Here is a 27,712-nt window from a genome sequence, read left to right as displayed (position 1 = left end):
GTGTGGTACATAGGTTTCATGTGTATTTATCTGGAATAATCTGCATTTTGTGTGTATATGTATATACACACACTGTATACTCTGAATGTCTGTATAGGATGGAGAGAATATACAGTACATATAGAATGGTATGGTGTCCTAAAAAGTTTTTATCAGCAAGAGTTGGATTCTGATGACACTTTTGTGCCAAATCATTCTCTCATTATTTCCTTATATGTAATCTAGTTAGCTGTAGATATAATGCATAATGTAATCAAATTTACCAGTGTGTTTTCTGAGTAGAATTTTGAAAAGAATTATGGCTGATATAAATAGTGTTTATAGGGTATATATGTGCATATATAAACATGCACTTTTATATTAGGGGTGGAGAGGTAAAAATGTATTTTTGAAACTGCTTTGGGATCCCTGGGAATAAAATGCTATATTTAAATGGACAATATTTTAAGTCAATTTCTGTGGCCCAACGGCAGAAATTAAAATATGTAATAATTGTTGAAACTGGTATGAATAATTGATATTTTAAATATAGACTTGTTTGCTTATAATGTCAAATAATATAAACTGTATTCTGAATATCATAAATTTACTTATATCATACATTCTATGGGACAGGGACTGTCTTTTTGCTCTGTGTTCGTACAGCACCTAGCACAATGGGGGTCTAAATGATGGGGGTTCATAAGTGCTACTGCAAAGTGAAGTAGATTGGAAATGCTGAAATATTTCATTGTGAAGATTGCTATCCTGGCTAGACTGAACCTGCACTTCTAGTGAATTTGCCATAAGATGGGATTTCCCTGAAAGGATCAAAATTGTCCCACAAATTGCATGTGATATTTGCCCCTAAGAGTCTTGCTTTAAAGATTTGGCTAGTTCACTTCTACTCTAACTGACCCCAACAGCTGAAAGAAAGCAGGTGGCACTGGGTGTTTTCCTTTGACAAAGTGTTCCTTTAGAGAGAGATTACTTTTTCAGAAATGCAACAGCCACCCAAAAGAGCTCTTCTATTAAAGCAGGTCATCCCAGCTTTTCATCACCTATCTGGTGATAGCAGTAATGAATTTTTTATTTTCTGCAGGGTTCACTCTAAATCTGACACAGTATTGTGTGGTGCATACATATAAAAAGCCACTAATTGAAATTCAAATGTAATGAGATGAAGTTTTGCTATTCACCACAGCTGCCTTTGTTTTAGTCCTTGTACGCTCAGTGCACCTAAACAATGCAACCCTCACTTCTACTTTTAAATTCAACATGAATAAATTAAAAGGAAAGAAATCTTTCTAGTCTATTCCAGAAGTGAAATATAGTTAGAAAAACAAGAACCATTATTTTTGTCTTTTGCGGGGAGAAAGAGGTTTTGATGGAATAAGAAGAAGAATAAAAAATCTTGTGGCTTAAAATCTACTTTTTTGAACATGCAAATGTGTTTCTATTGCCTAGGTAACTATTATGGAACACCCAAGCCTCCCAGCCAACCCGTCAGTGGGAAAGTGATTACCACTGATGCTTTGCAAAACCTTCAGTCCAACTCCAAGCAGTCGACTCCAAAACGAACCAAGTCTTATAATGATATGCAAAATGCTGGAATAGTGCATACGGAGAATGAGGATGAGGATGACATCCCTGAAATGAACAGTAGCTTTACAGGTAAAGCAAAAAATATTCTTGTCCATATTATAGGACGCATTGCATTCTCCCCTCCCCCAATAGGAGCCCTGCAAAGCTGCCAGCTCTGGATTGAACCACATTGTAATCTGGGTTAGAAGTATTTCTACTGTCTTCTATTAACACATTTTCCCTAGCTCACAGAATAGTTTAAAAATGTCAGGGATTAACCTAGATGTGTATCTGTTTCCCATACAAAATTATATAGCCCATGATTCCATTTCCCCCCCCTTAACCTATCACTATACTCAACAAAGCTAATTTGCTAAATGAAGGGGCATTATGGTTAACATAAAGCATTTCTTTCTTGAGAGTTCAGAGTAGAATTATGCCATAGACTCTTAGACTTTATCTGTGAAGGGCACATGAAATGAAGATAGATTAGAGAATTCTAAGAAAATTCACTGACTCTTTACCTTTTTGATATCTTATGTTAATGATGGTTAAAGTCTGATTAAACAGCACAGAGAGAAGTTGTATATTTTCTTCAGAACCTCCTGTAGTCACTTCGTTTTACAGTCTTACATAATCATAGATGCCTCTAAAATGGGAAGTAGCTGGGAATTCTGAGTAGACATCTCTTGCTGTGTAGAATAATTGAGAATTTCACATCTATTGTACAGGATGGGGCGCGTTTGTCATTTGAGGTACATTCATGTTCCTTTAAATAGTGTCCACTGAATTCAGTGGGCCAGATTTTGCCCTCAATTGCATTAGGATAGATCTATTGGTCCTGCTTTGAGCTGGGGGTTAGACTAGATGACCTCCTGAGGTTCCTTCCAACCCTGATATTCTATGACTCCATCAATTCCAAACGAGATGGAGCCCACTTGACAGGAGTGTATGTTCCAAATGATTGGACAGCACCTAGAGGAAAGTAAAATAAATTATTTTAAATCCTTATAAGCATCACACTAATCATTTTGCTCTTGGAGAGGCAGAAGCCGTTTTGTAAAAAGATGTGATGTAGTATTGGAGAGCATGTAAATATTCTGAACCTTTTCCTGTGGACAATTAAAAGCAGCTGCTATTGCAAAAGTTTTAATGAAAATCTGAAAATCTTTGTCATCTTGAAATATTTTGAACAATGTGTTATTTTGTTGGAAACTAAATCTGCGTTGATCCTCACTCCCACCTGTGACTTTTCCCTCTGCTGTTTTCGCTTGATTTTCAGCCAGGCCGCAAAAAATCAAGGAAGTGTTCATTACCACTGACACTTCTACCCATTGTAATCAGGGGTCTGTGGAGCAAGTTGGATGCGTTTGAAACAAATTGTTCCCTCTTCACTCTCTCTCCCCACTGTTTTTCTTTTAATTGCTGGCCACGTATTTCTTACCTACACCAAAGCCTTCTCAAGCACGTATAGTTTACTCCTTCTGTTCCCTGTGGTACATCCCCCAGTATGCTGGGGCTGGCCCACAGAGAGTCAATGAGATGTGAAAGCAAACTTGGTCTGCTTAAGAAGTCCTTGTGTTTCACTTTCTAAAATGTCCTGTGCCTGTCAACGGGTCTCACACTGATCTCTCTGATGTTAATTTGATCTCATGCTTCAGCCTGCAGGGGTCTTGAAGGAACTTTTTTTTTCTCTGATGCACAATCTGCGTCGGGGGTTCACCTAAAGCATCCAAGATCAGCCACAGCTGGAGATGGGATACTGGTTGGGGTGGACCAGTGCTCTGAGGTGGTACAGACAATCCGCTGTTTGAGATGCCTGACGGATGTGTCTTGCTCACATGCTCAGAGTCTAGCTGATCGCCAGATTTTGAGTCATGAAGGAATTTTGCCCCAAGTGAGATTGGCAGGGATTTTGGTTTTGTTCTGCCTTTCTCTGCAGCCGGGGAATGGATCGCCTAGGCATATTTCACCTTACCAATTCCCTCCCATCACCGGCATCGCAGGGTCTCCAGTTCTCTGCCTATGGCACCCAAGAGTTTAGTCTCCTGAGGACTAAAATCCCTTCATTTTACTGAAGTGACTGGGCTCAACATGAGGGTATTTGGGTGAAATTTGGTGACTTGTGAATTGCAGGAGGTCAGACTACATGATCTAACAGTCCCTTCCGGCCTTAAACTGCATGAAACTATGGTGCTGCCCCTCTGGCCCAGAGACTAGGAGCATTGCGGGAAAGCTGTCGCCTGCCAGAAGCTGACCACTCCGCTGCTCAGTGCTGGCAGGCTCAGAGCAAGAGACTAAATGGCTCTGTCCAAATTCCACTGAGGTCAATGGGAACTGGTTCAAGCCCTTAGTCAGGATTTAAACACTGATCCTGTATCTTGGTAGCCCAGAACTTTCAAGTAGCGTCCTTATGATTTATATAGGGCTGCACATCTTTTCAGCTGCTGTGCAAGCATTAATTAAGCCTCACAATGCTCCCATGAGGCATGGAAGCAGTGAACGGTGTTGTTCTCATTTTCACAACCAGGAAACAGAGAGAAGTAAATTGCCTCATTTCGGAGATGGTTGAGCTCCATGTGCATTGCAAGCTGTCAGTGTCTCTGAAAATCAGGCCAGAAGTGATTGGCACAGGATTATGTAGCAGGTTGGTGAAAGAGCCAGGACTAGAACTCAGAAGCCCTTGGCTCACACTCCTCTGCTTAATCAACACCATTACCTAGTTTCTTTCCAAACTATGGGCAGGACTCTCAGTTGGTGTCAATTGGCCTCGCTCCTGTTATTTCAGTGGAGCTGTGCTGTTGATTTTCCTCTAAGGGCCAGATTTTCAAAGTTACTTAGGTGACGAAACATGTTCCTGGTGGGATTTTCAAAGCTATGCACCTAAATCTCATTGGTGGTAGCACTTCAGGTCCAGATTTTCAAAAGTATGTAAGTCTTTCTGCCAGCGCAGCACATTCCTTCCATGCGTAGAAGCCTGGTTGTCAGGTCTGCTGAAACATTTGCGCTTGCAGATAGATATCCGTGGAGGGACATGCCACTTTCTGTGTGAGATAGCAAGTGGTAGTCACTGGAGAGATGCCTGTGACCATTCTTTCCTTGATCTTTATTCAGCCTACTGTTGCATTTTAAAGCTGAGTCAGCAGCCACAGCATTACTGTAACAGATCAGAAACAGAGAAGCCAACTAAGACATTTACGGTTGCTCTTGTTTCAGAAACACAGAAGTTAACTGAGGTTTTATAAATGCTCCTGCACTTTCTTTTCATTGTTTTCTTTTTGTTTTTAAGAGCAACCAAAGTAGCTGTCAGTATAATCAGAAATTATAGCATTTCCACACAGAACAGGAGGTTTTTCTGCTGTTATCACTCTCTCCGTGTTATTGGGTCAGGTCCTGATCCCACTAAGACCAGTGCACATCATGAGTCACCACTCCGTTGAAGTCACTAGAGTTACACCCGTGTGAAATGAGTTTCAGACCCATCCTCCACTCTGGCCCGTAGGCATTTCCTGTACATACATTGTATTGAAATTGCCAACTGTTATTCCCTTGTCCTCTGTCTGCTTGTGAGCTTCTTGGAGCAGGGACCATCCTTCTTAAGTGTTTGGAAAGCACATGTAGTGGGCACTAGAGCAAATGAACAGGAACAATAGTACTGGGGCAGACTACAGCCCTGGAAACAGCAAGCCTTATGGAGGAGGATTCTTTGATCGGGGCCCTTCTTGATCAAGAACCCCAAGACGTGGGAGAAGTCTCCAGACATTCTTTTCCCTTAATTCTCTCTCCATTGAAGGGGCTTTCTCTTAGGCCTGGTTTGCGTGAAATATCCCCAAATCAACTGTCTAAGACCATTAAACACAAGATTAATTAAAAATAGGGAAGAAAGTTCAGATTAACAAAACAAGTGATATTCACAATTATTATTATTTATATTTCAGTAACATCTAGGAGCCCCAGTGATGCAGGGATGCTGGAACCATTTTTATAGAAGGGGTGCTGAGAGCCACTGAACCAAACAGTAAATGCTGTATATAATGGAAACCACTTCAAGTCAGGGGGTGCTGCAGCACCCCCCGCACCCCTAGTTCCAGCACCTAAGCAGTGATGGACTGTGACCCCCCTTGTGCTGGGCGCTGCACAAACACAGAACAAAAAGACCCCAAGGAGCTTACAATATGTCAGGCTTGGCATTTGACAGAGGCTCGTCTGTCTAGGTACAGAGGCTTACTCGTAATGGACAGGAGTTCTCTGGCCTGTCGGGGGAGTTCTATGGCTCGTGTTATGTAGGGGATGAAACGAGACGCTCACAGTGGTCACTTCTGGTCATAGAGCAGATCTACACTTAAAACACTGCATCGTCTCTGCCACGCCGCTGTAGTGCTTCAGTGAAGACCCTCTATGCCGAAGGGAGAGAGCTCTCTTATCAGCGTAGTTAATCCACCTCCCTGAGAGGCAGTAACTATGCTGACTGGAAAGTTTCTCCAGCTGACCTAGCGATGTCTGCACTAAGGGTGGGGTGGGTGTAACCACATCGCACAGGGCCATGGATTTTTCACACCCTGGAGCGACATCGTTATACCAGTGTAAGTCTGTAGTGAGACCAGATCTTAAAGTCTATGTCTCTATAACAGCTTTTTTAGGAAAACCATCTCTTGTCGTCCATTTCCTTGGTCAACTTCTCAACCTGTTAGCCAGGCAGTATCTCAGAGACATATCCTCTTGTCTATTTTTTTCCTTCGAGTCCTGTTAATTCTCTGAGTCTCTTTCCCAGCCCATTGAGTCCCTTTGATATGCCTGGCTCCTCCTTATACCAGGCATCCCCTTGTCCCTACTCCCCCCCAGGTGAAGCTCCCAGATTTTTTTCAGGATTGTGTTCAGTTTGTTTGTTCCATCTTTGCTTCTGACCACCCCCAAAAGTTACTTTGAAGGTAAATCCCCCTGAGGTTTGGAACCCTTATCGCAGCTCTGCACGCCTTTTGCAAAACTCCATATTGCTGAATATAAATCCTGAAACCTCACATCTTGTGACTTTGCAACTCCCACCCCACCCATCCCTCCCTCACAGGACCTATTGCTGGGAAAAGGTCATTCTGAGATCTAATTAATCTCCTTTCTAATGGGAACTGGCCCTGATGAGAACAGTTAACTGTGAAACCAACACACAGTTTTGCCTTTTACGGAGACAGGAGGTATATATTCACTATAATTCCCTCTGACTAGTGTTTTCTACTCTGTGAGTTAATGAAAGATACAAATAATCTGTCACCATGAGATCAGACTTCGGCCCCTTGTCTCCACCAACTGAGCACAAACATCTGGATAGAAGAGCATTGGCCCACGCAGGTCAAAAGACTTTTTCATGCTTATTTCATGCCAGGGATAACTCTGCTAACCATATTAAAATTCTCCGTGTTCTGCAGAGGACCTGTCTTAGACTTGTGTTTTCAAGCTTTGGCATGTTTACACTAATGATCTGACGGGTAAGGGAGGGATGAATCATATTTTAGTTTCTTAATCTTGCCAATCTCGACTTAAAAATATTTAAAGGTGCAAATGCAGGAAGCAGACAGTGGGGGTGTTGAACTAATCTTGATAATTTTTTTATTTTTCTGGTTTAGAAAATATTATATCAGTGCCTTTCCTGTTCACAGAAACAGAAGGCAGGGCTCCCCCATGGCAAGGAGTTGGGATTTAGACTGGCCAGTAACTCTTGCTTTGGAAGACTGTTGTGGATTTCCACCCCCTTCAAGAAGCAAAGCTCCCTTGCAGAGCGGTCCCCAGGGGATAGCGAATCAGGGTGACCGCTCCGGGCCCCGCATTTTTGGGGGGCCCTGCGGGTCAGCGCGATTGGCCAGTGCTGCATGGGCAGCAGGTGAACCGCTGGCTGGGGGGAGGCTACCCTCAGCCCCGCCCCTTCCACCCAAGGGAGAGTGCACCCAGCCCCAGGAAGGCAGGCGACGTGGCCCCAGCCTCCTGGAGCCCAGCGGCACTGCCGAAGCGGGGCCGTGGGGGGGGGGCAGTGCCATCAGGGCCACTCCTGGCTGTTTGGGGAGGCACCACCTCCACCAGCCTCCCCTACTCGCTCCCGGCGTGGTCGGTCCTGGAAGTGATGTCACTTCCGCCCCGGGCCCCGCACGCCCTAGGGGCGGCCGTGCTCCCTTTACTGAGCTATGTCTACACTTAGCAGCCTATTGCGGCCCAGCTTCAGGGCTGCAGCCGCGCCCCTGTAGCACTTCGGTGTAGACCAGCGGTTCTCACCCTGCAGGCCGCTTGTGGGCCAATCAGCGCACAGCTGCGGCCCATGTGACATCCCCAGGGTGATACAGATGGAATATGTATTGTGTCGATGCGGCCCACACAACGCACAGAGAGATGCATATGCAGCCTACCACGGTAAATAGGTTGAGAAGTACTGGCGTAGACGCTCACTGCAACAGGAGGGGTTCTCCCGTCACTATAGTAACTCCAGCTTTCCGAGAGGTAGTAACTAGGTCAGCGGTTGACCTAGCGCTGTCTACATGGGGACATGGGTCAGCTTAAGTCTGTCACTCAGGGGTGTGGATTTTTCACACCCCCGAGCATGACATAGCTGGGTCGATCTAATTTTCTCTTGTACCCCAGCCCCAAGGCACAGCAGTGTTTAGAACATCTGTAAACTAAGGCCTGGTCTACACTGTAAAGTTATCTCCGTGATGCTATGTCAGCCGGGGTGTGAAAAAACTTATGCTGACCTAAACTCTCAGTGTAGATGCCAACAGAAGAGTTCCCTTGACATAGCTAACTTAGGCCTGGTCTGCACTTAAAATGTAGGCTGACCTAGCTGTGTCACTCAGGGCTGTGAAAATGTTTGTACCTCTGTAGACATAGCTACTCTGTTGCTTATGTGTAGACATAGCCTTGCTCAGGGAGTTAGCGTTCGTACACTCACGGGAAACCCCCTTCTGTGGGGCAGGCCGAGCCTATGCTACTGGGCTATGCCAACGTAGCTATGTAATTAGAGTCTCCATCGTGTAATTAGGAGCAGAGATCCAGTTTGTGTGGAGCAGCTCCTAGGGTTTAAGGATGTGAGGAGATGCTACAGAGACCATACACTGTTGCCATTTTGGAGGGTGGGTTAGGGTCTGCAGGGATCCGATGACCCCATTCCCTCACTGTCCCCCACGCCCACCCCCTAAATACTGCAAGCAGAGATTTTTCCTCAAGAGAGAGGAGAACCATGCACCCATCACTAGGGACTATACTATTGCTAGGATTTTACATGGAAGGCACTTAGAGGCTCTGGAGATGAGTAGCATTGTAAAACCCCATGGATGGGGGCAGAACAGATTGTTGCAAGCTGCCACTTACAGCAGGATCTCATGACTATTATAAAACATTGAAATAAATTATTTTCATTGCTTAATATGAAATTGTTTAATATGAAAAAACTCTACCACTTCATTGAATTTCTATGGCACTTGTGCTCCAAGGTACCTTAGGCAATTCTGAAACTCTCCCAATCGATCCTTCTGCTGAAAGGAATCTTATTCTCTTGGGCCCCAACCCCACAAGTTGTTCTTTGTGGGTGGGCCCTTGCACCCTTTCAGAGCCCCATTGAACTCAGTTACTTCAGCAGGCCCCAGTTTGCAGGATTGGGGCTTTAGAGGCAACAGCTACAGGAAAACTCACTATCAGTCTCCCAAGTCCTGTGCTTTGAAAGGTGAGTCGAGTCTTTGGAACCAATATCAATGCAGGTATGGACACAAACAAATGAACAAGGAAGAAAAAGTGGTACAAATATTTGAGTGTGTTTACCGATAATCCTTTTTGTGATTCTACAGCAGATTCTGGGGACCAAGACGAGCACAATATACATAGTATAAGAGAAACAACGCCACCACCTGTGAATAATAGCATCACCGCCGTTCCCACCACGGAACCATCTCAGAAGCTCCCTCAATACCTACCTCCTTCTGCAGAGGAAAACCTAGGTCCTCTACCTGAAAACTGGGAGATGGCCTATACCGAGAATGGAGAAGTCTATTTTATAGAGTAAAGCTCATATTTTGTTTGTGTGTGTGTGTGTGTGTAATCTCTGTCTGCAAATGTACATACAAACCATGTGTATTTAATGTCTACAGTTGCTTTTGAGAACTGAAAGATCTTGACCAGTTGTAAGACGTTGCAGTGCTCCTACTTGTGCATTTCCTGAGTGGATCAAGCAGCCAAACTCTTCCAGAGTTCAGAGGTGTTGAAAATCCAATAAATTTCCGGAGCTACTGTAGTTTTTTACAAAGATAGTTACAAGAGCCACCGGCAGTTAAAAATATTGGTTAGTTTTCTGGTTTGGGATGAAAGCTTCTAATGGAAAGACGTTAAGAACTCTCTTTCAGAGCCTGCCTGTGTACATCAGAATGGTCGGGAAAATTCCTCCAACCCCATGCTCAATCAGTAGCAGAGCCCGGCAGCTAACTTGGTACACTGCTGTTCTCATTAAAGAGGAGGGTCCAAATTGGATGCTGACATGCTCCAGTGGGCTTGCACAGGGCATAACTCAGAGCAGAATTTGGCACACAGTATTTGGAAGAACCAGGAAGACATAGTGCTGTGGATACTTTTTGCTTGACAGCTCTGTAGCGTCAGCTGCTTTAAAGTGGTCTTAATATTGATTTTTTTTTTTGTACCATGAATAATAGTCTCTAATTGTACTTAAAAAGACTGATTAAGACTTGAGCAGCTGCTAAAACAGGACTGTCTAATATGAGAGATTCCTCAGACAGAGTTAGCTAGTCATCAGAAGACTGCAAATAGTGTTTGTAGCCTGAAAACAAGCTAAATAAATCTCATAGCTGTCTTTATGAGTATGGGGCAAGGAATTCGAATTTGGTTCTGAAGGTTAGTATACTGTAGTAATGGAAACTGAGGCCCTCTATCTACAGACCAAATACGGTGCATCCAGATACAAAGCTGGCTTTTCCTTTATATAGTACTTAGACCAGAACCTCAGCTTTGACATGTTAAAAATCCCTACTATTTTCTATGGGTGAGATAACTGCCAAACTGACTTTGATTTAAAGGAGTTATGCTACATTATTGTCTGGTGGAGTGACTATGATCCTCTAATGTCTAGAATTGAAGTTACCGTGTCCTTTGGGAGAGATTCTTGGGAGGTCACGCCACCGGCAAGGGCAGACCAGCAATCCTCTGTGCAGCACGGCCTCGCATACACTGTGTGTGCAAGATTATGCTAATGGGGGTGGGGATAGGCCCAGACCGTTCCCAAAAGTACCAGAATACCAAGTATTTTGAGGATGCAGCGGTAGTCACCCTGTTTGTGCTTTAATTTGAATTGAGACAGGTCCATTATACTAAACATGGTGCTCTGCCCTCAGTCGTAACTGAATGGTGATTTTGTGCTACTACCTTCATTCTTTGAAACAGTTTTTGGAGGCAGAGTGATTTATTATGCGTTTATGCAGTCTTTTAATGAGCTAAAGCCCTGAATTGCCAAATGGTCTTTAAAGACTTGTTAGCTCTTTTGTGACAAAATTTAGGGAGGAGAAGGATGTTTCTGTTATCAAAATCATGTACGTGTCCACTAGAACTTACTTCTGGATCTATCCTTACTTCTATGTGCATACTTGATTCTTTAATACTGTTGCAAGTCATGCCGCAAAACAGGGAAAAGAGAGAGGATGGGTGTGATTCAGTTCATAACAAATAATAATGATCTCAGCTATTGCCCGCAGATCAACTACGTTTCAGTGTAACTTTAGAAAAAGAAAACAAATCCCACCCAATGATTTTGTACACCTCGCTGGTTACAGGGTTGGGAGCAGAAATTCCATGTGAAAGGCTGCTTTTATAATATTCCCTGTCCAAACAAAACCAGGGAATATTGCAAATAGCACAAAAGTTCGTTCTCTTGAGTTTATCAGATGGAGGAGGCTTGGATAAATTTTGTATGCTTAAGCTAGCAAGACCTTATGGGGTTCTCTTGTCACTGGGAATGACCCACCGGACTGACAATTGCTAAAAATATGCAAATACTGTACCCATCCATATCACCACCATTTTCCCTAGCAAACCGCAAACCTTTTATACATTGGAGGAACCCCTTTGCTTTATTATTGATGATTTGTCTTGCTTTGCTAGAGTTCAATTTACTAGTCTGAGAAACCCAAACCACGACCAATGAATTCATCAGAAACTCTCTGAAGTGCACAAAAGAACTGAATGTGTTCCTTCTGCACTGGGAAGGCTGACTAATGAAATGGGTGAAACCAAGGACCTTTTACTACAGCACTCAGACACAAGAATAAATCAGACGTGGAGTCTTCTCCGAGTTTGCTGGTTGGCTGTTAGTCCTGAAAGTAACATAGTCCTCATTACATTATTTCTTAGTTCACAAGGGGTGTTGTGAGGTCTAGTTAAAATTTGTTAAACCTCTTTGAGAACCTTGAATGTGGAGTGAACAGTATCAATGTGACATTAGAACTAAGCACTATTAAACAGAGCCAAAGGCTAAGCTAGATAAATGATATTTCAGTTTTAGAAGAGGTTAGTGTCTTCAGGTTAGATAATATGCAGAAGAATGCATCAAGCACCAGGACTAGTTTATAGATTTAAGAGATTATATTACCCCTTGTCCTAAGACACAAACCAAAATAAGGAGAAAAGCATCCCTACAAAGTATATTTAAAGAGGATGTACACACAATCTTCATCCTTAGGACAGAAGTCAGGAGCTGGTCCATGGACTTGTGAATAGAAAGAGTTGAAAGTTTGCGCTGGTCACGATTTCCATCACAGATTTTGATAGAAAAGTTTTTCCTGTTAATAGAAACATTTTCATTGGAAATATCTGTTCTGATTGATGTTTTCTCTCAAAACCCAACAAATTTCGAAGAAAAATTTAGACGAAAATAAAAAAAAAAATTAAAATTTCCCCGAGGAAATAACCCATTTCCTAGCCAGCTCTCGGTGGCAGATGAGCCCACGAATTAGCCTCCACATTAAAATGTGATCCAGAGTGTAAGTGAAAGTTTACCGGTCCCTGCTGTAGTTACCCCTGTGCCTTTCACATGAATTTCTGACTTCTAGTGCTGACTGTTTTTAAAATCTCAGATATTTTTTTCCTATCAATGCTGAAAGTCTCTTGACTTGCTAGCCGGTTTTATAAAACATAACGTTGTTATATTTCTTCTGAAATAAAAATATGCTTTCAGCTCAGTTGAATCATAGAGAGGGCACATGTTTTTCTGTCACTGGTACTTTAGCTCGGTTTATTAACAAAGGTCATATTTCCATTTCTGGTTTGCAGCCATAATACTAAAACAACATCTTGGCTAGACCCACGGTGCCTGAACAAACAGCAGAAGCCTCTAGAAGAATGTGAAGATGATGGTAAGGGACTGAAAACAGTGAACTAAAACTTAGTGTGTTTGCTCTAATTTAGGTAAATAGATCCCCCCCCCAACAACACTATGATTGCAAAATGTAAAATAAAGAACCAAGAGTGCACAGAGATAACCACTATGAACATGAGTTTGTTATACAATCACTACGCACATGTAAGGTGAATCATCATGATTTTCAAATGATCTTGAGTCAGACGATCACAGAAGTATTAGAACGAGGAGGCATCCATTTTTGCACAAAAGGATTTGAATGTTCATTGTTGCTGAAAGAGACCAAGGTCCTTTGAATGCATGCGCTAGCTAGCACGCCTGGGCAGGCATGAAGTAAATGGTGCTCTGCATGGCCCATTGCCTTATGCTGTGGTTAGTATGTTTTAAGTGGATCCAAAGGACATTATTATTTCCTCATTTGGGTAGAATTAAAAGGTTAATGTATTGCTTCACTTTTGAATGTTACAGTCTGGTAGTCTGGTTAGCATTATGATTGCTAAAGAGAAATTATATTTGGAAATCATGGATTTTTATCACTTAATTTGCACCAATACCATTTTGCATTCCTTGAGATGTTGAAAATGCAAGCCAATGTTCAGTTTGAAGGCACATAAATAAATCAAGTATCCCAATCTGTGACTGGAAGAGGAGGTATTTCACTTAAGTTTACCTTTAAAAAGGCACCAAAACAAAAAGTTCAGTACAAAAAAATTGCAAAAATAATAAGGGCCAGTAAAACGTTTGTGAAAATATGCACACAAATTTTGGTCCGTTGAACTTTAACACCTACACACAAAAAACACCAAAACAGGAAAACAATGGCATTTTAACTAGCACAGTGCTAGGCATGAGCATTTTAGAGTGTCTGCATTATTATTCGAAAGCTAATTTGGGGATTATGATCAGTCACCTTCTCGCTCAAGCTATTTGTGAGTCAGGCTCCTATGCTTTAGGGGTATTATCTTACTTAGGAAAGGAATGGACCCGATTGTTTCAGAAGTCACATCTAAAGTTGCTGTTACAATCTTGTAATTTGTCAACCTTCATTTTTTTCACATCTGAGTTCTTTTTCACAGGTAATGCCTGGATTTGACTGTACAAACCGCTTTTTCATGAGAAAACCAGATAGTTGTACATGTGGCTAATGGACTTGAATGCTCTCAAAATACAAGATGTCTTGTGATTGCACAAATTTTAGACAAGACACTATGCATTCAGTTTTAAGAGGCCTACTTGAGAGCCCTTTGAAATGTTGGCCCCTTCTGTTGGAGACTAGATCCTGCAAAGTTTGTGGGACTCCAAGCACGGAGATCCTTGATCCAGGGTTGATCCCTTTGCAGGACTCGGGTCTGAAAATAGATATATCACTGGGAGCTCGGAGAAACAATTTAAAATAGAACATAAATTACACCTAAGCTTTCCCCTTGCTGAGGCTAGAGTTTTCCCTGAAGCATACCCTCTGTCCTAACTCTCTCTTCAGAGTGTGGCTCCAGCTCCTGTTTATAGTCTCAGGTTTCAGAGGAGCAGCCGTGTTCGTCTGTATTCGCAAAAAGAAAAGGAGGACTTGTGGCACCTTAGAGACTAACCCATTTATTTTTTATAATCTGGTTGAAGTTAACAAGGTGCACCTGCCACTGTGACTCAGCGGGAAACACCCTGCGCTTTCATACAGGGTCAGGATACAAGAATCAGGGTGACTTACCAGAGGGTCCCCTACATTCTGGTACCATGCACCAGAGTCTGCCATTCTGTTATACCCTCATCCTTTTCAACTAAACAATAGGCACCTGAACAGCTTGTGTAATTGGGACAGTTAATTTATAATAGTGTGATATATTTTTTAAAAAGTAGCTCCTTCCTTTCAGCTCATTTTATCGTTCCTGCCTATGTTTGCTAATGAATTATTCTTTTTCTAACAGCAAGTAGTAAAACTCATTACGTCCCAGGTGCATTTAGTGCACTGCACACTTTTACTTCGCTGTTCTAAGTCTGTCTTTATAGTTCGATAAAAGCTCCTAGGTGTGAAGAAAAGGTAAAATAACATTACAAATCCCAGATGACAGTCTGATCCAGCCACTGTGGACATAAGGTTGCTCATGTGAGTAGCTCCACTGAAGGCTATGGGGGAACTCCCAGGAGTAAAGTTGCGTGTCTGTTTTCAGGCTTGGTCACATCATGTGTACTGTGGAAAAAGTAAATACTTTGAGTGTTAGACATCTTTTCAGACTTGTTTTGAATTTTATCTGTGTTGTATTCTTTCCATGGCGGAGTACAAATCCCTGAAAGTTTTCTGTTGTTTACTGTATATGAAGAAAATGCCTATTAGCATTTCACACACAAATATCTAACCAATTATTCTGGCATACTATAACACAAACAGCTCATGGGTAAGTTAGAGCACATAACGTATTTCTTCAGTGTCATAGTTATCAACAGCAATCTGATGGTATTGTATCTCTTATGTGTGTCATTTATTAACATAGCTAATACTTTTCTGTTACGTCCCAGCTTGTTTTACCATCTGCATTCTAGTTGTCATCACCTTTCATTTTCTGACTGCAGTATTATTCATAAGCCAAGCAATACCATAATCATCTGTCATTGTTAAGTGTTGAAAATGAGGTCTCTTTGAAGTTAATGCAGCTACATCTGGGTCTCAGGCTCTTTACTGGTGCATCTGTTTTGCAGGATTGGAAATTTAGGCCCCAAATGAGCAAGGCACTTAAGCACATGCTTACCTTAAGTGCATAAGGTAGTCCCAATTAAGTCAGCAGAGCTACCTATGTATTCCAGTTTGAGGTGTTTAAACAAACATCTCTGAACTGGGTTCTAAGTGACATCCTATTTAAGGGCAAAGAGTTCCTCTCAGATCTGCACTCAGCTTTGGTCTCCTGATCAATATATAGCCTTTTGCATCTGAGTGTTTTCCCACAAAAATGATATGCAAATTTGTTTATCACTCAATCTAATCACATGTTGGCATGAAAGTAACTGATGCACAATTGTTTTAACAGTGCAAGAACCTATTCTTTTATGACTCACATCAAGGTCCGTAAATACTGTGATCACTAAGATGTGATAAACTGAGAGTTTGATCTGTGCAAAATTGGTGTTGGTTCTTCTGTTTACTATAGCAATATCTTGCTTGCTGCTGGTATCTGAAATTTTCTTTTAATTTTTTCTGTCTCATTTACTGCTCTTCCTTTGGAGAAGAAGGGGTACACACGGAGGAACTGGACAGTGAACTAGGTAAATCATCCATCTCTCATTTTGCTGTATGACTGACTGTACCATTTTTAGCCTCTCATTGCTTGACTTCTCCTTTGTGTCATTTTGCATCTTTCAAGTCTTTAATTTCAACAAAACCGAATTCAGTAACAAAATGTATCAGGGTTTTTGACACTGCAAATAGATTTTTTCCCCCCCCCATTATGTGGAATCTTAAGGCACAGTTCTTATGGTACTGGATCCCAAAGAAGAGAAACAAAGTAAGGCCTCAATCTTGAAAGGCTTGAGAACGTTTACTCTTATGCACAGTGGGTTTTAATTTTCACCCTGATGAAGTCAATGGAGTTTTGCCATTGACTTCAGTGGGGCCAGAATTTCACCCAGTGAGTAGGTCCATTGACTTCCAAGTTATGTGAAGAGTAGGCACATATATAAGACTTTTCAGGATTAGTACCCAGCATTCCAGAGTAGAGAAACTAAGTGAAATTTGGAAAACTGGCTAAAAATATCCCACAGAATGTTTTTGCTGAATTTGTCAATGAAACAGCAGACATTTTGCCCTAGTAGCTGATGTTATAAATCAAGAATAAATTTATTTTAGATGGTGTGGTCCAGTGGTATTTTCTAAGTGTTTTTGAAGAGTGCAATCATAATATATAATCTCATTTAGCATTAGTTAGTTCAGTCTGTAATTATAGTGCAGAAAACTATTAGACAATTATTTCTGCTCCACATTCTAGTCCATTTTGAGAGTTGAAAGGGATGAGTATGTTATATGTGACTGTATTTTCATTAGGTTGTTCATTGCTTTAAAGAAATTTATAACTTTCTATGGTAGCCGATTATATTACAGTGGAATTAATCTCTGGTTTCCTTAATTACTTGAAAGTGTAGACTGAGTCCCACTTCTGTGTGATGGATATGCCAGAAGAAGCCAATAAAAATTGACTGCTTTTTAAAACGCTATACAAGAAGCTGCTCTTGTGGTTAGTGTGGCTGGAATAATGTTAAGAACCTAACTCCTTTTCGTGCAACACTCGGAAAGAGGTTACGGAAAGGAATAATTTCTCAATTCCTGTAGCAGGTGTTGGCATAACCCACAGCACTAAGGTTCCCGTTGCGATGGCTGGTAATCTTTCACAGACTAAAATAACATCGAGAATAAGTGCATGAAGACAGCTGAACCGAAATGTATTTTTAATTAAAATGTCTCAAAACCAGTCAAGATGAAGTAGTAATATTATAAAATAACAAGATTATGAGTAACAACTACATTTAAATGCTTGCTCCTATCAGCTTCATATCAGATCTTTATTCCCCGTCAGCACCCAGTGTAACGTCAAGGGAAGGATGGACAGAGGCAGTAGATCCAGGGAAGAGCATTGGTTGATAACCAGAGCCCTGATCCTGTACCAACTTGCACATGTGCTTAACTGTACTAACATGAGTAGTTTAATATCCGGGCGACTCCTCACAATAGTAGAGACAAGTGTTTGTAAAATCGGGGTCCATGTAAGTACTACAGGGGTTTACAATATTTGCATGTCAAGAAAGAAGTTTAACATTTGCAGTAGTTCAGTCAGTACCAGCAAGGTCAGTGAAGTATGGTCAAAACATACCATCAACATCTGCAGTACAATAGGAACACCAGTGGTTAGTATAAATTGGTTTGTGCCAGAGATTAACATCGTTAGTTTTAACTCAAGTTTAACATTTGTTTTCTGAATGTGAGAAAATTAAATGGAAATCAACTTGAAACTTTCTTATATTTTCTAAAGAAACAGATATAATAGGTAGTAATATAGATGACCTCTGTTTTAACAGAACAGAGGTCATCTATATTAGGATTTTAGGATAGAAATTAAACACTTAGGGAAAGATTTAACGTTGTTCCATATGGACAACTCCTACTAGTCTTGTCTACACTGAGACACGTAATTCACTTCTGTGCGCTCAATCAGTAGTAGCAATATCAGAGACTGCAGAATAAATTGCAGGCTGGTAAAAATCACTGTGCCCAACCTCCAAAATGGCTGTGACCAGTCAAGCTGTAGTGAATGTCAGGGCTTAGTTTTCTCGTGTAGGTGCAACCATTGGCATTTGAGCTATGACTGTACAAGGATGGAATCCTCCAGCAAAAGGTTTTAGGGATAGATTCTTACATAGGTGCAGCGGGGCAAGCTAACTCTCAATCTGGGCTGGGGTTTTCCTGATTTTCAGGGATTTATCACTCTTGTAGGCTGGAACACTGACCAACAGGCTCTCAGCTAGGATCGATGTGTTGACACCAGGCTTAAAAATATAAGTTGGGCACTTAAAGCCAAATGCGCTTGCTCTGAGTTAATATTAGATTATAATCCTCCATGGGTGTCCACATGAGTGTGCCCTCATAGAACCACATGGGACTGCAGGAATAGGGATTCCTTTCCTGGGTCAAAGCTATATTCTATGATCTAATTGCTCTGGCTCATCTTGAAGATGGGTGGGAATCATTTAAAACAACCCAGATACTGGACTTTGCAAAGTGGGTGCTACTAATGAAGAGTAACTTCTTGCTTTAGAGCATTTCAAAAGACTTTTTATTAGATTCCTGGATGTGGATCTATATAATAGACTACTTATGGCTCCAAAGCACCAGTTCTTATCTTGTTCATTTTCAACACATGTAGAAATGTGTTTTGTTAAATTGAAAACTGCTTAAAGAAGTATTTATCCAATAGCCTGGAATGTCAGTGGAGCAATTCCAAGGTCCTTGTTTTGTGACCTTCCATAAATGTTCTTTTCTTTTACAGAAAAGAAAAATGAAATGTTAATACTAAAAACATTTTAAATAAAGATAAGGCAGTGACACTGGCCAAAAACAATAGACTGAGATTTGAAAATAAAATAAACATTATTGAACGTTGTGACATAAAAAGCGTAGCCAATAAACTGAAGCATCACTCTCCAACTTTAACTCTAGTTTTGGTGGTCTATTTCCATCTCTCAATCCAACCTGGCCTCCACAGCCATCTGCTTCCACAGTGGAATAAGTTAAGAATGAAATGTCAGCCAAAACTTTTGACCCTTTTGATTCGTGTCTGTGTCAGATCTTTAATCGATTGAAACTTTTTGACTAAATCCCAGTCTTTTCATCATTCAAATCAGTGAGAGTTTCAAGTGAGGGAAGACTTCCAGGATTTGGCCTTTAGTTTTGCACTTCCATTTTAATATTGAGGTTACTTTTGTGCTTTGTAGAGGAATGTCAATTTCAAACCCGTTCATTTGCTAAGCATGCAAATAGGGTGACCAGATGTCCCAATTTTATAAGAACGGTCCTGATATTTGGGGCTTTTTCTTGCATAGGCACCTATTACCCCTCATACCCTGTCCTGATTTTTCACACATGCTATCTGGTCATCCTACATGCAAAAGAGATCTGCTCAGAAGATTGCAAAGTGGTTTCATACTCAAAGGTTAGCACTGGCTTGCATTTGATTGCTTATGTCTCAAGGAATCCAAAGATGCTTAAATTGGGTAAAAATAAAGAATGGGGGGGAAACATGTCTTTTATTTTCAAACCAGGGACTTGTGGAGCAAAACCCATGAAATTAATTTCTTCTGATGTTCAGCCAATTCTGAATGCAAACATAAACTCGGAGTAGTTACCCCATATGTGTTTGTGTGGCTTCCCTTCATTTTAGGTCTGGAATTGTTTGTGCCTTTATGGCAGTGTAGCTGATGTCTATAAATACTGAACTGTACAGTTACATTATTCTGATTAATGGGCCACTGTTTGATTGTATTGGCTAAGCAACTGATACCATTAATAAAAATAAATCTTTGCATTCCATAATGAATAAACACAGATTTTTTCCCATTGGTCTTGTCAGCTTGGCAATAAGTGCTGTTTTTATGAGGAATTCTTTCTCATTGGGGTATTTTAATAGTCTTCATATGCATGCGTATTGTATGGCGATTGTTCTTTCTTTAAAGTAACTTGTGTAGTACCTCAGGACTGAAAGCCATTGGGAGCTTTGTTTGATTCAGTGGGAGTAGGATCAGGCCCTTGAGTAATACATACAGTTCAAATAGCCCTCACTACTATGCTGAAGTGATCATAGAATCATAGAACTGGAAGGGACCTCAAGAGATCATTTAGTCCAGTCCCCTGAAACTCGTTGCAGGGCTAAGTATTATCTAGACCATCCCTGACAGATGTTTGGAGATTTTTAAGAGCAGGTTAGGCAATGATGGAGATCTCCACAACCTCCCTAGGCAATTTATTCCGGTGCTTAACCACCCTGACAGGAAGTTTTTCCTAATGACCAACCTAAACCTCCCTTACTACAGTTTAAGCCCATTGCTTCTTGTCCTATTGTCAGAGGTTAAGATGTTCACTACTTGTGGTTAAAGAAGTACCACATGCCTCCAGTCTAAAAATCTGCAGGCACAAAGTGGGGATAGGTTTCCAAATGCTAATTTCATCTTCAGAGCTGTTTTTAGTAATTGCTCTAATTAAAAAAAAATGAAAATGACTGTTACATGTGATTATGGCATTAAATGCTTTTGTATCAAGTGTTCTACAGTGAAGTACATTTGTGTTTGCATAGCATCTAACATAATGGGCCCCTGGTCCTGAGGGGGACACTCGGGTGCTAATATATAAATCATGGTAAATGCTGAAATGTATTTAAGCACAGTTCTGCAAATACTTAGCAGAGGAAAAAAAAAAGAGTACTTTCCCAAACCAAAACATCTACAGAGAGGCACCTCCTAGAGACTCTTAAACAAGGAATGCATGACTGTTCATTTAAAAACAGGAATCTAAATAATAAACTGCAACAAAAAATTGACCTGATAAAACTATAGGCAATGGGCATGGTTTGTTAATCCCACTACTGGTAAGGTAACAGTAATATTTGTGCTCATTAGACTATGCACTGATACAGAAATGATGGCTGTGATTCTTTCTCCTGATAGTTATTCTGTAAGTGAGAGTATGAGCAGATGTGGAATTCTGTAAGCCAAGTGAAACTGGGATGCCTGTCTGAAAACTATATCTTTAAGGCATTCATATACATTTTTTTTCCCGCCCCCAGAATTGCCTGCTGGTTGGGAAAAGATTGAAGATCCTGTATATGGAGTCTACTATGTAGAGTAAGTGTTGCTTGACGTTTCTGTTTTCAATGTCAAGTAGATAAGAACTTTTTCCATCTGAATTTGCTGTATCTTTGTATCATTCATTGCAACTGAATGGCTCACAGCTAGGGGCAGTGGTGTTTGCCTCCACCACCACCAAAAAAGAGTTACGAATAAGCTAAGAATGCTAGTCACGTGTGATGCAAGGCAGTCACCCACGCTGATTGCTTTGTTTAAAGCCTGCAGTGCTATAAGAATGCACAGGCAACCTAAAGACTCATACTCCTCCAGATACTGGAAGTGAAGCGTTAATATTCTTGGTCTCAGGAAGGAAGGCACATCATACTTTGCTCTTCTGCGCACCCCCTGGTGGCTGGCCGTGGCTCAGCATTACAGGATGTGACCTAAACAGGAGTGCTGTACACTTAGGGCTTGCCGACATGAGCGTTTAGATTGTGGCAAGCTATCCACCGTGTGCTACCCTGCTGTGGATTAACAGTCTGTTTGGCCCTGCTGAAGCGTATTAACAGTTGGTTATTGCACTTTGATTGAGTCCTCTTTGAAGCAGTACCAGATCAAAGCTTATGAATGAACTGTTCTCCACATGGAGCCGGCTTGAGGGGATATACTTCTACTAGCTATCAGCAAGCTAGTCCACTCAAAATAGCAACGTGGCTGCAGTAGTCAGTGGCAGCAGGGGCTAGCCATCCTGAGTCCAAATGCATCCAGACCTCATGGGTATGTACTCGGGCAACAAGCCCAATCCGCTGCCTATGGCACGGCAGTTTACGCCACTACTGGTTTTGCGTGCGTATGTCTCCTTGAGCTGGAAATCACCCCTCCCCCCAGCTCCAAGTGTATGTATATCCTTAAAGGGCTTGTCCATCTGTATTACTGCAAGTGGTCTTATATAGGGAAGAGGCCTACTGGGATTGAAGTATTGGGAAACCTCAGAGTCTTAACACTCAGATGCCTGAATTCCTTAATGAATGCATAGCTAGAAGTAAAGGCAAGGAGGAGCACTCATCGCTAGGTGCCTGAGACACATTCTTGGCAAGGACAGAAATCTTTTTAGCTGAGATACCCATTCTAGCTTTGAATAAATGTGTGTGATTAATTTAGCAATTTCCTTAGTATAGCAGTGTGATCAAAATGTGCTCTCATAAAGCAGATTACCAATTCAATTAAAAAAAAAACCCAAAGAATGAAACATGACAGTGCTTGTGTGATCAAATAGTAACCATAAAGGTTCCTGTATTGTATTGTAAAGAATTATGGCTTTAATGTAACTCTCTCCAGAATAAGAAGAGTTTCCTCTTTATCTAGATGACAGATCGTTCCCTTGGGAAATCGGAGAACCAAGTTTTGTTTCATCACTGACCCCATAAAATGAATTTTTAATTATGTGTACACTCCTGTCTGTTAGGATGGCTTAGGATAGCCTTCAGAATAGACGTGGAATACAGATTCTATCTGCTTTGGCTCATTTTTGACCCCACCATCTGTGCTTTGGGAAACAAGGTTTAGCAAACTGTATAATTAAGGTCTGACATTTATTTGCCAGAGATATCAGGGGTATTTTTCATCTATTAAATGTCATGCCAAGAGGTCTCTCTCCAGCATTTCAAATGCTACTTTGCATATGCATGCCCATTAATTTCAGGCCACTCCTCAGTGTGAGATTAAATAGGACTGTAACAACAATGTGACAGAACAGATCATTTTAATTAATATCTATCATCTACTAATACAGGTATAAAATAGATTTATCTCTCTTACACAAACACACTTTCATTTCATGAAAAACTTAAGTGATATCATTTTTTGGAAACCATTACATTCTTCTCAGCCTTCCACGGATACATGAAATTGACAGTCTCGTACAGGGTTTATGAGTTTGTTTTCATATGCTTATTAGATTCATTAAATCAACAGTCTAGCATCAGGCTTATTTAAAAAAAAATTATCCTTTTTGTGAACCCAATGAAGACAATTCTGAGTGGGACTCTAGTGCATGTTTTGCAGTTATTTGCAAACAGTTGTTTTGAAGATAACTATGGAACTGTGGAAAGAACTTCTAGACAGCAAAACACACTTTCTTAATGGTAAACTTTTGACCTGGACTCTAGCTGAATTTCAACCAAATACAGTTTAACACTGGCTAGATGCTTAATGCAGCTGATGCTTGAAATTCACCGATAAGCATTAGAGAAATTGGATATGAGTGTTTTGTCTCCGTATAGCGGGATTTTTAAGATGTTCATCTCAGTAAGTTTTATGCAAAGAGGTGCCATTGTGTAAAGAGTAACTGAAATCATCCCTATGACTTGTGTGAAAATTGCACCTGAATCAATATGTCTATGTACTGAAGTTTCTGATGTAGATTTTTCACGATTTTGTATTCACTCTTCAAATAGGTGTATTTTGCTAGTGCTTTACCTATCCGTTTCTCAGTAGAACCAATCAAGTGAAGATCAAGAACCAATCAAGTGATATGTCTCCACAATTGGCTAATGTTTTCATGCTGGTCAGACATGTTAAAAATCACCATACTTTTTCCTACCTTTGTAATCAGTTCTCCAAGTATTAAAACAACTGATGATCCAGCAGAGTGCAGCTCTGCAGGCAATTTCAGCTGGGCCTGTGATTCAGAATAAACCTGCAATATTGAGTCCATACCATGCCAGCCTCTTTTGAAATAGAACTTACTGAGGTTTTGCAGGATGACTGATGCCTACAGTAAGTGCAATACATCGTAGCTCAGTGTTGGATTGGTCTTTTTCACAGTTCTGTTCCCATTTTCATAAAATTGCCAATGACCGTTTGCCGTCCACACATCTTGCTAGGCTCACCTTGTGCCATCAAAGCAGAGGGCAGTTGAGAATTGCCCTAGTATAGGGAAATTATAGCCTATGATAAAACTGGGGTAGCTGGCTTTTCTGCCAGCCTCTCCTGGTCCCTTTCACCCTCACCATAGATTTTAAGGCCAGAAGGGACCATTGTGATCACCTCGTCTGATCTCCTGTAAAACACAGACCCGAAAATCACGCGGATTAATTTTTGTATCAAGCCCTTCTGTTTTGAGCTAGAACAGATCTCTTGAAAAGGTATCCATCCAGTCTTGATTGAAAGACTTCAAGTGATAGAGAATCTATCACATCCCTAATTAAGTTGCTCCAATGGTTGAGTACCCTCCCTGTTAAATATCTGCCCCTTGTTTCTAGTCTGAATGTGTAGATGTTATAGCTGGGGACAGGTATGTGTGTGTTCCTGGTCTGTGGAGGAACACAATGCACTCTGACCTGTAGAATTATGTCCCCCACATATTATAGAGGAAATTACAGCAGTTCTGTGGCTCTGCTAAATTGCATAGAAGGGGTATTTCAAGATCAGGAGCGCGATAAAGATGCCTCAGTTGCAGTGTGCTTGTAGGTGAGGGAGGGAGTTCAGCCCCCCTTGAATATTGTGTTCAATTCAATGGCTAATGCTTTTTCTACTGAATTTATGACTTCATTAAGAAGCTGTCTAATTCACAAGTCATGTAAATTCCAGCAGAACTTTAACGGCGTCAACAGATTAGCAGTTCTTTTGCAATTTTGTGGTGGTGTCACTTTTTTCATGGGTTTCACAAAACGGTTAACTCTATCCATCTGATGCAATGCATGATGCGTAGACATTAGTAGTTTCTACACACATCTACAGGTAAGTAAGCTTATTTTGTAGCAGTCTTGGATTGATTTATGTTGGTTTCAAACCAGCTTATTTAATGGTTGCTAATTCAAAATACTTCTTGTACCAAGGTCACACATTCCCCTTCATTCAATCTGTCTTGCTGCCCATATCTGCAGTGCAAAGCATTGCAAGTATTTTTCACCCACCATATTAATATTGTGCATTGATTAGATAGCTGACAGATGTTATCAGGTTTTTTTTTAAACTTCACTGAGCCAGGGAATGACTGCACCTCTGGGAATCTGATTAAAGCAGGGATGATGTAGGTCTGTCTTTTAGCATGTAGTCAGGCAGGGCATCCTTTCTGCCTTAATCTCATTTTCACAGTTAAACTGCTTCTTATTGTAGCTGAAAGAATTAGCCATTCCTGCTCAAGATGTCACAGCAGATAAGTTGTGCTTGTTTTCCTAAATGAGCATTTGGCACAAGTTGGTGAGTGTTTCGCCATATGCCTGGCAGTTTGCTTTTTTGCCCCCTTTGTCTCAGGAATTTCAAGTCTGGCTGTCATTTTTGTTTGCCACACAAAATGTTTCCTAATTTATTGCTCTCTTTCTTCTCCAGCCACGTTAACAGGAAGACACAATATGAGAATCCAGTTCTGGAAGCGAAACGGAAAAAACAGCTTGAGCAGCAGCAACAACAACCAGAAGGTTGGCACCCGTGGAGAGTATTATGCTTGAGAGATTTGTTAACAGAATATGCGCTCCCTTGAGTTTACTACCCCACGTGGACATATTTGTCCTTCATTAAAATACTTACATTGTGATCCCTGTGATTTTAAAAGATGGATTATACACACATGGAGATATAAAGGGACATGTAGTTTGTGCTCTTACTAGAAGACTGAATAGCACGAGGCGAAGGAGAAATGATAAAATATATTAGCACTGAATGGCTTTGAATCCCTGAAATGGGGAGAATTTTTTAACTACTTTTAACTTAATTATGAAACACTGATAGGTTACAAAGCAAGCTTGCTTGTTCCCCAGAAATTATAAAGATCAACTTGTGAGCCTAAACTATGATTTTTTTCAAAAGGTCATTTTTATATTTGGCCTGATACTAATAAAACATAAAGAAAGACTAGGGAGTAGTATCAAATATGAATTAAACTCCTTTTTACATTATTGCTCAGAGTAGATTCTTGGGTGTTGCAAACATGTTCCACATCAGTCAGTTGTTTCATTATTTTGACACATTTTTGGATTATTAAAAATCATGTAATGCCGCGATAGCACTGAAATGAAATAGTCTCAGCCATTTAGAATGCAGGTATGCTGTGGAGTTTCTGCGTGACACTTCAATTGGCTACATCCCTCGGAACTCACAATGCAAATCCACGTAACCAACATGGCCTGCTCCACTTTTCAGTCCTCCTCCTCCTCCTCCTTCAGTCCTCCTCGCTTTTCTAGAAGGTTTAGCCCTGCCCAGGTGGGTGATTTTGTTCTATTATAGTTATGTTTTGTATTTTTTCTATCTCTAGAATGGACAGAAGAGCATCCACCTCTTGGTCCGCCGGCTATTCCAAACCATGCGCCAAACACCCAAGAGCCAGTTCGAGAAGCACCAGTACAAGGTAACATCCAATACGGTTTTTCCATTATAATGAAACTAGTTTTGCCACCACATTTCTTCAGAAACAGGACCTTCGACAGTAATGTAGAGAGGACACAAAACACCAATTTCCTGAATTTGTCTGGACTTTGAGAACTGTGGGTCTTATACAGAAGAGGACAAAAATGAAAGTGAATAGGGTGCCTCTTAGAGAGCGGATTTCTGCAAATCTCTCTCTGTTGCATTTCAGAATGTGTCTTTCAAAAGATACTGAAAATATGAATTACGCTCTTAATAGATGAAAAGCAAATTGTTTAAAGTAGAATATAATGGGGGGGTGCAAATGCATATAGAACTCAGCCCCTTCTTGCAATACTGTGTGGTTAAACTATGTTAGAACGTGTTTGGCTGTTATTTTCTTGCCTGTATGGACAGGAAACAAATCTACCCAGGATAAAGTGTGGTTCTTACAATATGCTATAATGCAGGCTAACAATATTTTATGTTGTTATATGATCAGACCAGAAATGGGGTGGAGAGGGTGGTTGGATATTATTGGGGCCAAAGCTGGTGTATAATTATTACCCCTGTCAATCGCTAAACATGAGTGAGTAGGCTGAGAGTGTCATGCGAATTAAAATCGTTTGACACTATTGTCCTCCTAGAGCAAGTCAGTACTTTCTGGTGCCAAAACAATGCATACTGTGTTTGCCACAGTTTTACAGCACACTGTTTCTGAAGTGCTCGTTAGCTCTGTGACGCTTGCCCACGTTCCTTCACAAACAGCCACCTGAGCGTCTCATGTTTAGACTTGCCAGGAGTGGGTCCTGGCAGAGAGGTGACTCGGTCAGTGTTTCCTTTTACTTCTGTGTTGTGAAGCTTTCCATGCTAGAAATATTTGGGGGAGACCATTGCAAGGTGGCTGATGAGGGAGCTGTGCTAGTCAGAGAGCGGGGCAGGGATACTGACCTCCACGTGAAAGCCCTGACACTCTAGAGGTCTCAGTAACTGAGGGCTTGGAAAGGAATATCACATCCTACCGCTGGGACGGTTAAGTGGAAACTCCATGAGATGAAATTCAATGAGTTCCTAGAGCCTCTATAAATTTTTCCTGTGTAGGCAACT

The 27,712-nt window shown here is 41.1% G+C and overlaps 1 protein-coding gene across 1 annotated transcript in view; it reads left to right on the top strand.

Moving 5' to 3' along the window:
- MAGI1 (membrane associated guanylate kinase, WW and PDZ domain containing 1) overlaps window positions 1–27,712 on the top strand; it is a 474,374-nt gene that overhangs the window by 375,869 nt on the left and 70,793 nt on the right. The window contains exons 4-10 of the mRNA XM_077821423.1: window positions 1,447–1,653; window positions 9,384–9,594; window positions 12,865–12,947; window positions 16,166–16,201; window positions 21,262–21,319; window positions 25,595–25,683; window positions 26,517–26,609. Of these exons, the coding sequence (XP_077677549.1) occupies window positions 1,447–1,653; window positions 9,384–9,594; window positions 12,865–12,947; window positions 16,166–16,201; window positions 21,262–21,319; window positions 25,595–25,683; window positions 26,517–26,609 (777 nt within the window). The remainder of the gene's footprint in view (window positions 1–1,446; window positions 1,654–9,383; window positions 9,595–12,864; window positions 12,948–16,165; window positions 16,202–21,261; window positions 21,320–25,594; window positions 25,684–26,516; window positions 26,610–27,712) is intronic.

Source organism: Eretmochelys imbricata, chromosome 7 (genome assembly GCF_965152235.1).
Source record: "Eretmochelys imbricata isolate rEreImb1 chromosome 7, rEreImb1.hap1, whole genome shotgun sequence".
Lineage (NCBI taxonomy): Eukaryota > Metazoa > Chordata > Testudines > Cheloniidae > Eretmochelys > Eretmochelys imbricata.
This window is presented reverse-complemented; position numbering and strand designations above follow the sequence as displayed.